The sequence below is a fragment of the Hakea prostrata genome, chromosome 4 (assembly GCF_041222555.1).
Source record: "Hakea prostrata isolate BN-2017 chromosome 4, UWA_Hpros_2, whole genome shotgun sequence".
In the NCBI taxonomy this organism is placed as follows: domain Eukaryota; kingdom Viridiplantae; phylum Streptophyta; class Magnoliopsida; order Proteales; family Proteaceae; genus Hakea; species Hakea prostrata.
The window spans coordinates 49,479,535-49,492,365 of NC_142603.1; the positions used below are offsets into that span (position 1 = coordinate 49,479,535).

General features: G+C 36.6%; 1 protein-coding gene across 1 annotated transcript in view; it reads left to right on the plus strand.

Moving 5' to 3' along the window:
- Positions 1-4,584: 4,584 nt before the first annotated feature.
- SYD (P-loop containing nucleoside triphosphate hydrolases superfamily protein) overlaps positions 4,585-12,831 on the plus strand; it is a 50,539-nt gene continuing 42,292 nt past the window's right edge. Inside the window, 3 exon segments of the mRNA XM_089153370.1 lie at positions 4,585-4,793; positions 5,339-5,453; positions 5,556-5,617. Coding sequence (XP_089009496.1) covers positions 5,349-5,453; positions 5,556-5,617 — 167 coding nt within the window. The 5' untranslated portion in view covers positions 4,585-4,793; positions 5,339-5,348.

A 12,831-nucleotide genomic window follows, 5' to 3' on the forward strand; every position in this document is an offset into this window, starting at 1 on the left:
TTAGAGAACATATCCAAAATCACCTAAACAAGCTTGACAAAACATGTATAGGTCATAAGAAGCAATTCCTAAAGATTGGAGTCGAAACGGATAAAAAACGGAGTTGCTGTCATTGCGGGTAGATTGGCTGGGTGGATTGGTCTAATCGACCTAGGCACTGCCCAGTAAACAGTGCGCATCCAAAATTATATTTTTTATCCGAAACCTATTCTACGAGATTCGAAACTCTACTAAACTTGGAGGGAATCTCTAAAACAGTAATCTAAGACTATCAAGCATAGTTTATACATCAAACACTGATCAAAACCAATACTTACTAATTTAGAATCATACTTTCTAATTTGGTAGAAATCATAGTTTTCATTGAAAACAAGCTGTGAATGAAAAAGAATGACTAAAGATGATGAAATCTCATTCTAGTAGACTAATACAGTAAATCAAGAGTATGAATGATCATGGAGATGCATCTATAATGCTAGAGAAATCATAATAAGAATATGATTATAGATGCATGTAGAAAACATAAGAATCATGGTTAGAATTGAATATGAAGATCATAGCATAAGAGAATGAATGGAGATTGTAGAAGATATGATTGCAAGGATGCAACATCTTCTTCATAATCTCAGTTCAAAGAATAGAATGATCATAGTAAGAATGAATCAATAACATATTAGAGTGATTACTAACCTTTGATTGAAGAACAAGAGAGAGAACTTGAAAGTTGCATGGTTTTATCTTCCTCCACACTCTTGGATGTTTGGAGAGGAGTTCATTTCGTTCTCTACGTGTTTTGGAGGCTAGGGATACTGAAAATACAAAGTCCTATGGTATATATAGCAATATAAACCTAAACAGAAGATTCTGCTCGAATTGAGTATCCTTGGGTTGATTGGCTGGGTAGATTGACCCAGTCGACCCAACAGTCAGCAAAGCCTAAGTCAGGGAATTGAGGGCCTTTCTCGTATCGAAATCGAATGAGCTTTTAGACACACAAACTATAACTTACATAGTATAAAGAAATGCCTTCAAATCATGTCTAACCAAGCTCTAAGGTCATCAACCAATCTTCTCTTCATCAAGGTGCATTTCATCTCCAAATTATACAAGGTTTTCAAATAGGGAATTCCATCATTAATTTTTTATGGGTTTGGGTTCAAACACCATGTCTTCAACTGAGATGGCCCACAAGCCTTTTTCCTTTACTTCAGGTCTTCGGATCTACACTAAGGGAGATGTCCAACCTGACTTTCTAGGATTTTCTAAACCTATCCACGTTGAACTCTGGGTCCCACTTATAGATCTAATATCCACAAGACACTTATTTATCCCAAAATAGACAAGGTGTCTAGGCTAGGTTTAGGGCTGGTTTTCACACATGGAATAGCATTTGTGGGATCATTCCAAAACTTGAAAAAATGGTATGGAGAAAGACAGGTAATGGGACTAACACATCGTTTTGGTTTGATCCATGGATAAAAAATCCAGATGATCAAATATACACAACACTTGATATCAAGCTTTGGGCAATAAATTCAACTATGGATCAAGTGGCAAATTCAATCAATAGTGTTAACAGGGGTTACCTTTTCCTCGAACCCTTCAACTTTCTCATATTTCCAATATAAACGTATCCAATGAAACTAATACTTGGGTGTATATTATTTTGAGCAATGGAGATTTCTTTGTCAAATAGGTAGAGAAAGCCCTGATACAAATAAGAATGACTTCCCAACCAAATACTCTCACCATATGGTAGAAGTTTTTTTGGAAATCTCCCCTACACCCCAAATTTAAGATTTTCTTTTGGCGTCTTATAAATGCATGACTACTAGTTAAGGCAATTATCGCTCAATGAACACCAATATCTCTTGTATGCAAGCTTTGTGGAAATTGAGGAATCTCTTTGGCATATATTTCTTTCTTGTGAATGAACAAAGAGGATCTCGGTGGTGGGTCCTCTAGGACTCAAAACGGAAAGACGTACACATACATCCATTAGTGACCTATGCAAATCTTTCATCCTTGATTTTAGTCTTGACAAATCATTTGAAAGATGGTTGGTATAGGTCTTTATAATCACATGTTATTTTGTTTGGAAATAACGGAATAACAAAATCTTTAATAAGAATGTGCCCAACCCCAATAGAGTTTTAAATAACATCTCAAATTGGATCCAAGATCTAAAACTCAAAACACAAGAAACCACACACAGTTGGACACAAGTAAAGATTTATAAACCAAATATCTACTTTTGTAAATGCTCGACTAACTTTAGTCAATTACCAATCTTGATGTGTGCAAGGGTACATAACTCATAGTTGAACAATGTCGGATGGAGTGTGGGATTTTTTTGGGAATGACAGCTAAAGTATGTCAACACGGGAGGATTAGGGAAGGGAAATACCACTAAAGCACTCTTGATTGGGTTAAAGGACCAAATAGACAAAGCACAACTCTCCAATATTCAACTATATGAGATATTGTGCAATGAAGAAGAAGTGATTGATCTACTTTCGCCACTGAAACACAAAAATTGGCCAACAGCTTATGTCTCGATTTTGGTATATCTAACTTTTTGTATTAAGGGTACTAGCCTTAATAGGTTTAGTCATACCACACTCCAACAATGGTTCACCTATTTAGCATCAAAATCCTCCATATAATACAAGAAGACATTAAATGTAATAGATACTTCTACTATTTGTAGTTGCTATCCTAAGTAATTTTAAACTTTTTTTCGTATTAAAAAGAAAAAAAGAAAAGAAAAGAAAATAAAAAAAAAGTATAGTATCTCTAGTGGCTTCAAGTTATATAGTGGTAAATGACATGTTGCTTCAGATAGTGCATTTAGTTGGCAAAAACCTTCCTCTAGGATTTGATACAACGCAACTTGTACCTCTTCATAATAGATCAAGGCCACGGTGGAGGCAACTCCAACTATTAAAGGAATTCTTACTCCCTTTTTGTCCTTCCATGATATAATTTTTGAGGAAGTATCTTGCTTTAAGAACTTTAACCCGAAGTTTATTCTTGTTGTGCAGAAGCCTCCACTTTGTTTAGCTAAGAGAGACAGACATGAGTCTAAAAAGCCTAAGCCTCCTCATTTTGTTCACCTAGAAAATTGAATACTTGACCCTTTGTTTTTGTTTTATACCAAAAGTGTTTTATGGATTGATTTAATTTTGGGCTCATGCATTTTGGGACGAGGGAGGTAGACATACATGGGGAGAGGCAGTAGGTACAACATGCTTGATTAGGGTTTCATTCTCTGTGGCTGAAAAGAAGGTTGCTTGGCAACCTGTGATTTTTGCATCGAGTATTTCCTTGATTTAATTAATTGTCTCTCGCCTAGATTTACCGAAGGTAGAAGGGAGACTAAGGTAAATATCATGGAATTCGACTACCTTAAGGTTGCGTTTGTTTGCAAAGGTGGGGTGGGAAAAAAGGGGGGGGAAAACATGTAGGGCTCCATGTGTAGTGGGGTGAGGGAGAATGAAATGAAAAGAAAAGAAAGTGTGGAAAAGTGTTAATTGTGGGTTCCACATTTTATTTTTTCACACTTTTCCATAAAGTCCCATATATTTTGTGGGGTTTGAAAATGTTTGAGGTGAGAAAGTTGGGTTGCCACATTATCGAGACAAATTTATTTAATTGTCTAACTTTTTCACCCAAAACAATCAAACAATATGCACTTTTAAGATTTAAAGGAAAAGTAGGAAAAATTTGTTTTTTACAATAATTTTCCCACCCCACATTTATTCCAGCAAACAAACGCAGCCTAATGGTAAAGATTTGGGAAATCAAAGTGGTGGTGTTGACTACATTAGCAAGTGGATCCAATTTGGTAGTTATATAGCATGATTTATGCATATATGTAGTTTTGTAAGACCACAAATCACATGGGTGGCGCAACCATTTTTCCTCGATGCTATGTCAAGAGTTGCTGTTGTGCTTCTTACATAAAATATAATATGCAAAATCATTTTTGATTTTTTTTGGAAATAGGAGCTTTCTATATACCAATATGAGGATGAAAATATTAATGCCGTTGAATGGATGTGAACCCAAGACCTCTCAGTAGGAGGTTGAGCCTTTAACTACTTTACTAATCCACCATTGACTAAGTATTGATTAATTTTCTTACGGCAAAAATGAAGATAAATTCTACGCCCTTTAGGCTTAAACCCCATATTGGTTAATTTTGTGATCTTTCTTTTTCTCATCTAAAATGACTAATTGACTATGCTACCCTCCATGGTCTATTTTTTTTTATTTTAGGTAAGAAACCCTCCATGGTCAAAACAATAAAATCATTACGATGCATCTTACCGCACCAACATACTCCACATCCCACATGAATGAATATTATTTTTCTGATCTTACAAAAAGAATTTTATTTTTCTGATACAACCCGGGAAAGATCTGATACCATATCTGAAATGCTGACAAATTCCTCAAAGTGGTATTGATTGATCGGATATTTGGAGGATCTACGGTGGGAAAACCTGCGAGGCCATGTAATTTGATAGCTTGCGGGTTACGATTTCATGATATATTTCGTCCGTGTTTTATATTTCGCCCGTGTCTCTCTTAAAAAAAAGTAAAAGAAAAAAAAGAAAAAGAGAAAAAAGAAAAGATATATTTCGCCCGTTTCGTTCTTTCCTTTTCCTTCCTCATGGCAGTAGTATAAGCAAACGTTTCACCAAAAAAACAGAGAAAAAACACAAAAAGAAAGAAGAGGCAGTATAAGCAAACGCAAGAGGAGCGTGGATCGTATCCGCGTTTTGCAGGTAAATCTCACTTTCTTTCTCTGAAATTCGGATCATTGGAAGTTCACTAGCTTTTCTATGAGTTTTGACTTGGTTTACTCTCATAGACAAATTCTTGTTTTCGTCTGTGTTTTCCTTCCTTAGTGGGTAGAAGAAAATTCATGGCGATTTGCTTTTGGTTCATCGCCGGCGCGTTGCTGGATTTATTGGTTTAGAGTAGGGTTTTATTTCTCCCTGGTGACCAACCAGCTTAGCAGTGATAAATTTACGTATGCTATTTCCCCTCCCTCCTCTGATTTATCGGTTCCAAAACTCTGGACGGCTTCCCTCACCTTTAAATTTGTCTTCAGGAATATCTGCTTGAGCTAGGTACTTGTGATAATTGTGGATTACCGATTTTGAGAGCCATGCAAAACCGAAATGTATTGTGGAAGTATCTGAAACCCTAGGAAATATGATTTGAGCTGAAATGACCTGTAATGTACGGGTGGTAGATTTTCCATTTACACTCTTTATTCGAAACTGGTGATTTTTTTTTCTTCTTCTTTTCTTTTCTTTTCCTGCAGTTATAATGAGATGGCAGCTTCACAACATGTTGAAGTGGAGGCAGCTAAGTTTCTGCAAAAACTTATTCAGGAGTCAAAAGACGAGCCTGCGAAACTGGCAATGAAACTATACGTGGTAAGTTTGAGTCTGTTAACTTGAAAATGCTAGCTGATTGATCAGTTGACGCCTTCTGAATAATATATTCATAGATTTTTCTATTTGTTTTGAGTGTATCAGATATGCCAGCACATGAAAATGAGTGGGAAGGAGCAGTCCTTGCCATATCAAGTGATATCAAGGTGAATGATTTCCAGCTCCTCTAATCTCACCGGATTATCATATTTTCTAGAGATTTATAGTCTTCCTTGGATTTTTCCATATTGGATATCTGCCTGTTGCATATTGCGTTCACTTTATAAATTTATTTGGAATAAGTTAGGTTTTATAGTATAGAATGCAACTTTGTATGTTGATGCAATGCTTATTTATTTTGTATCTGAATGCATTACTTATGAGCGCTTGAAGGTTGCATTAGGGAGGGCGAAAAGATATGATCCACTTGTAAGCTCTTCCATGAGATAAACTCATGATTTTTAGTTAATAATTTGATTTGGTTCCACACTTCACACCTGCAGGAGTAACCTGTTCTTAGGATGTTCAATAAACTACTTTCAATCGCCTTTTTTCCTTGATATGGAGGCCCAACTCTTTATAACTTTTTGGATGTCCAGATAGTGAAGGTATAGAAAGGTGATGGAAAGTAGTCCCCCCCTCACTTCCTCACGTGGATGTGATTTATTTTTGAACAATCACTATTTATTAAGATACTTCATACAAGGCAAAAAAAATCCCAATCCAATGAGAGGGTATGAATTTTGGTCATTCTTGAAGAATGAATTCGTAATCAAATAGGTGAGGTGCTGATAAACAAAATGCAATGATATATGTATTGATACAAATGAAAGATAATTACAAGCCAATGTTATGGTTTTGATTAGGAGCAGGGTTAGATTTAAGTAGATTAATCAACTTGAATATATGGGAGTGGGTAATAGAGTTAAAAAGAAAAAAATTAGTATCAATTTGCTTATTGGTTGGGCAGGAGAAAGGAATATAAATAAATTTTGTTCATATCTGGATTTCTTAGTATATAATACAAAAGAAAGAAAGAAGAGAGAAGGGATAAGAAAAATAAACACTAAATAAAGAAAAGAATTTGGGGGGGAGGGAGGGTTGGGAGAGAGAGAGAGAGTTGGTAGAGTGGGGGTGGGTGGTGGGGGAATACTTAGGAACAACTATAAAACCCTCCTTAATGGATCCCAAGTCAAAAGCTCCACTCAGGAACTTGAAAATTGGCTGTACAAACCTCTCAAAATAGAATCAAAGTCTAGGAAACAATAGTTAATAGGAGGGTAACAATAATGATGTTCTCTTATGCAATAATGAGGTTAACAATAGTTAGTAATATCCCTTCTTCCCTTTCTTCCTCATCGATTGAAACTCCTCCTATGCAATAATGATGTTTTCCTATATTTGGCAACTTGGCACTAAGTTGACTTGATTGGGTGACACCAGACCGGGCATGATTTCCTTTAGCCTATTAGTATCACTTAGTGATGATCTTGAGACTGACATTGTAAAGGGATATTGGCCAAAATTGGGCTTCTCAACTTTATGGATAAAAGTAGAAAGGGTTTTGTTATGTACTAACCCAAATTTTGTATCCGATGGACCTGCACCAACGTATTTTGGTGGGTGAAGCCCTCGAGTTATAGTACGACCCGACTCGATGAGTCGACCCATTTACTTGATTGGAGTCTATATATTTGTATCAACCCGGGGTCAACTCATTTACCCAATTGGAATGCATATGTATGTATTTTATGTTCGCCTACCACATTATTGAGAGATCTGGGATTTTTCAATTAGGGTTTTGGGTGAGAGTTCTTGGAATGCCGTTCTTGGCGATTGGTTGTGAGATCTCCTTTTGCAAACTTTTATTCTTCGCCCATGGACGTAGCATACTGCATTGGTGTGTGAACCACGTTAAATCTGTGTGTGTTTTCGTTTTGTTTCTGTTTCGCTTTGCTATTTCGTGGTGTTTGTTTTAAACAACTAGTATCAGAGCTGGTTATTTTTGATTTTTACATCCATGTCTTCTATCAATGAAATACGATATTGAAAATTCGTCGGGAGCATCAATTTCAATTTATGGCAAGTCCGGAGCAAGGAATGAAAAGACCATTTTTGGAAAGACAAAGAAACCTGTGGTTATGTCTGAAGACGATTGGAGTGGTGTGGATGATCGAGCCGTCACCGCAATTCAGTTATGCCTGTCGAACAAAGTTTTGCAAGAATTCTCTTAGATAAGACAATGACTAGGTGGTCAGCGTTGGAAAGTAGTACATTCACGAAATCCCTCACCAACAGGTTGAGGTTAAAGCAACATTTATATACTTTGCGTATGGGTGAAGATACTTTTCTCAAATCTCATATTGCTACTTTTAACTCTATCGTTACTTATCTGCAAAAGATAGATTTTAAAATTGAGGATGAAGATTTAGCCCTATTATTGTTATGTTCACTGCCTCCTTCATACAATCACTTTAGAGACACCATAATCTATGGTAGAGACAACCTCAGTTGCAAATGTCAAAACGGATCTTCTGAGTAAACAGAAAATTGATGATGAATTGGCATCAACAAAATCTGAAGGTGTTGGTTTGACGGTTAGGGGTAAAACTACTGAGAGGAATTTGGACAGTGACAAGAAGTCTAGGTCATAATCAAAGAGCAAAAACTTAACTTGTAATTATTGCAAGGAAAATGGGCATATCAAATTTGGGTGCTACAAGCTTCAAAACTAACAGGAAGCAAGTGGTGGTGCCAACCAACCAAAGAAAGAAAAATATTGCAGAGGTTAGTGTTGCTGAAGATGGGAGTGATTTTGAGATGCTATTGGTATTCAATGACAAAGTTAGATCACAAGATGAATGGATCCTTGATTCTGGGTTTTCCCACCATATGTGCCTTAACCAAGAGTGGTTCTTTACTTATGAGTCTTTTCGAAGTATAGTTGTATTGATGGGGAATAATTCTCCTTCAAAGACAGTTAGGAAGGAAAATATCAGAATCAGGTTGCATGATGGTATTATCAGAACTCTAACTGATGTCTGGCATGTTCTTGAGTTGAAGAAAAACTTCATCAGCTTAGGCACTTTTGATACAAAGGGGCGCGAATACATAGCTGCAGGTGGAGTCATGAAGGTCAGGAAGGGTGCTCTCTTATTAATGAAAGGAAAGAAGGTTGGCAATTTGTATGCGTTGCAAGCTACTATAGTCATTGGATCTGTTGCAATAGCTTCATCAGTTTCTAATTCATATACTACAAAATTATGACACATGAGATTAGGCCATATGAGTAAAAGAGGGATGGTTGAGTGTTGAGCAAAAGGGGTGGGGTCTATTGTGTGGTCATAGTACAGGAAAAATGGAGTTTTGTGAGCATTCTGTGTTCGAGAAGCAGAAGAGAGTCAGTTTCAGTAAGTACTGCTATTCTCAGGACCAAAGAAACTTTGGACTACATCCATTCAGATCTATGGGGACCATCCAAGCTTCTTTCAAAGGGAACCGGTGTCAGGTATTTACTTATCTTTATTGATGATTATTTTAGGAAGGTCTGGGTTTACTTCTTGAAGCACAAAAACAAAGTATTTGTTACTTTCAAGCAATGAAATATTTTGATTGAGAAGCAAAGAGGGTGCAAATTAAAAGATTGAGAACATACAATGGCCTAATAATTTGTGAAGGATGATTGAATTGCAAGACACCATACAATTTTGAAAGGCACTTCAGCAGAATGGAGTTGCAATGCGTATGAATAGAACCTTGTTAGGAAAGGCAAGGCGTATGTTATCAAATGCAGGACTTGGCAAGGAGTTTTGGGGGGAAGCAAGAAACACAGCAACATGGTTAGTGAATAAGTCTCCTTGCACGACTATTGAGTGCAAAACTCAAGAGGAGGTATGGTTTGGTAATCCTGCTGATTACAGTAATTTAAAAATTTTTAAACGTCTTGCATGCACATGTAAATGATGGGAAGTTGGAACTTAGGGCTAAGAAGTGTATCTTTCTTGGATATGTATTTGGAGTTAAGGGATTCAGGTTATGGTGTCCTAATACACATAATCCTAAATTTATTATTAGCAGATATGTAACTTTTGATGAGTTTGCTATGTTTAATTCTAGAAAAGAAACCTATATTCACATTGATGGAAGTTAAAAAAATTCTAGGAAAAAGGTGTAGTTTGATGTGGATGATTCGTCTTTAATGAAAGCACAATCAAACTCCAGTTTTGCCATCCACTTTTACTGAAGAAAAAGGTGCTTTAAGGAAACAAGAAGAGGAGTACAACATTGCCAGAAATAGGCCAGAGGAACATTAGGCCACCACTAAAATATGAGTATGCTGTAATTATTGCTTATGCATTGTCTGTTGGAGATACAATTGATAACCGTGAACCTGCAACATAACTAGAAGCTATTTTTTTTCAGTAGATTCTTTATAGTGGTTGTTGGTTATGAATGAGGAAATTAAGTCTCTTTATAAAAATCAGACATAGGAGCTTGTGAAGCCGCCTAAAGGGGAAGGAAATTGTTAGTTGCAAATGTGTCTATAAGAAGAAAGAATCCACCACAGGTGATGGAGATGCTACATACAAGCCTCAGCTAGTTGCAAAAAGCTATAGTCAAGTACAAGGTGTTGACTTTAATGATGTGTGTTCATCTGTTGTTAAGCATAGTTCCATTTGTGTTTTGCTTCTTTAGTTGTTATGCATAATTTGGAGTTAGAGCAACTTGATGTGAAAACTGCATTTTTGCATGGTGAACTAGAAGAACATATTTATATGCATCAGCCTTGTAAAAGGAAAGGAGGACCAGGTTCGCTTATTAAAAAAGTCCTTATATGGTTTGAAGCAGTCTCCTGGAGTGGTATAAGAGGTTTGATTCTGTCATGGTTACTTTGGGTTAGAATAGGTGTAAGTATGACTGTTGTGTGTACTTTAGAAGACTTTTTGATGGTTCTGTCATATATTTGCTACTATATGTTGATTGCTACTAAAGATATGGATGAGATCATCAGGTTGAAACAATAGTTAAGCATTGAATTTTAGATGAAAGACTTGGGGGCAACAAGAAAGATTCTTGGTATGGAAATCAAGAGGGATAAAAAGGCAGGGAAGATATGGCTATCTCAACAAAAATACATAGAGAAGGTGTTGGAGCGTTTTGGCATGAAAGATGCAAAACTTGTTAGTACTCCAATTGCATCTCGCTTTAGACTTTCAGCTGCTCTGTCACCTCAGATAGATAAAAAGGTGAGTTATATGTCATGTGTTCCATACTCTAGTGCAGTTGGTTTCATCATGTATGCTATGGTGTGCACTTGACCTGACATTTGACAGGCAGTTAGTGTGGTAAGTAGATACTTGTCATGTCTAGGTAAAACTTATTATGAAGCAGTGAAATGAATACTTAAGTATTTAAAGGGGACCCCTAGTGTGTGTTTGAAGTTTGGGAAGAATGGTGACAAGTTGACAGGCTATGTTGACTAAGATTATACAGGTGATCTTGACAAAAGAAGGTTACTCATAGGATATGTGTTTACTTTGGGAGGTTGTGCGGTTAGTTGGAAGGCCTACTTTATAGGCTAAAATTGCATTATCTATTACTAAAGTAGAGTATATGGCAGTGACTGAAGCAGTCAAAGAAGCTATTTAGCTTAGAGGCTTGATTGGAGAACTCAACATGGTTAAGGAGGTGACTGTTGTCTATTGTGATAGTCAAAGTGCTATTAACATGACTAGAGATCAAATGTATCATAAGAGGATGAAGCACATTGATGTTCGGTATCACTATGTTAGAGAGGTAGTTGTTGAAGACAATATCCAGGTATTGAAGACAATCCGGCTAATATGTTGACAAAGCCTTTATGTATTGGCAAGTTCAAACATTGCTTGGACTTGATTGGAATTGGTCGCACTAGAGCTTAGCTTGTGAAGGGCCTATTGGAGAAGATGAAGATTATTAAGTTTTGTGGGAGAATTCATGTCAAGGTGGAGATTTGTTATGTTTTGATTTGAATTTTTTGTACCTAATTTGGGAGATGGACCCGCACCAACATATTTTGGTGGGTGAACCGAATGACTTGTTTGTGGAGATCTGTGGTGGAAATATAGGGCTTGGGCCTAGCACTGATCTTGGTTTGTGGAGGGGTGCAGGCGGAGTCCCCATGGTACAATACTACCCGAATTGATGGGTCAACTTGTTTACCCGATTGGAGTCTATATATATGTATCTTATGTTCGCCTACCACATCATTGAGAGATTTGAGATTTTCTAATTAGGGTTTCGGGTGAGAGTTCTTGTAACCATAGAACAAAATTCGGTCGAAACTTACGAAATTTCGAAATTTGGGAACATTAAAACGAAAAACTAGGGATCCAAAAAAAATCCCAAGTTATGATTGAAACCGTCGAAACCTCAAAACCTGGTTCAACCTAGTTGGACCAGCTGGTTTATGAGAAAAAAAAAATTCCCAAACTTCATGGGAAACATGGGAAATTTCATGGAAACTTGGAAAATTTCATGGAAATGTCATGGAAACCTAGACTTTTTCATGCAAGTTTCATAGCTTCCCAAATTTTTTTTTTGTTTCTTTCATGTTTCCCCAAATACCACGACAAATACCACCTCCATCCGGACTTCCCTATCCAAATTTCGTATTCCCTTAGATTGGTTATCTTAGGCATGTCGATGACCATACTTATAAAGTTGTAGTTGTAGATTACATTGACAACCATAGGCATAAAATGCCATGAGATGTCTATGTTTGTTGGTTGGAGGAGAGGATGTTACAGGCATAGTACTACTCAGCTCACAGGAAGGATCCACCGAGGCACTCCTCTTGGCACTGAGTTGTACTTTCCTTTTATTTTCAATTACTTTGTGTTTGATGTTTGAAGTTAGAAATTATATATTGAATGTTATGTACTTTAAGTAGTTAAGTTTATAGTGTACTTCTCGGACAACTCTATGTTGATGTTAGGTACATTGAATGACATATCTACATTGATTTTTTTAGTAAAACGCATGTGGCTAATGTGTTCTTTATACTCTACTTAGCTTAAATGCAGAGTCCCACCCTAAAGTATTCCCTAAAACTTGTCGAAACTTGCACGAAAAAAATCAAAGTTTCCTCAAAATTTCCCAGTTTCTCACTTAGGTTTCCCATTTTCACCCGGTTGAAACTTGAGTTTCCTTCGAATTTTTTTCTATGCTTGTAACGCCTCTTTGACGATTGGTTGTGAGATCTCCTTCTGTTCTTTTTCTATATAGCAAAAAACTCTTCTTCTTTGCCTGTGGATGTAGCATGCCACATTTGTGTGTGAACTATGTTAAATCTCTATGTGTTTACGTTTTGTTTCTATTTCGTTTTGCAATTTCGTGGTGT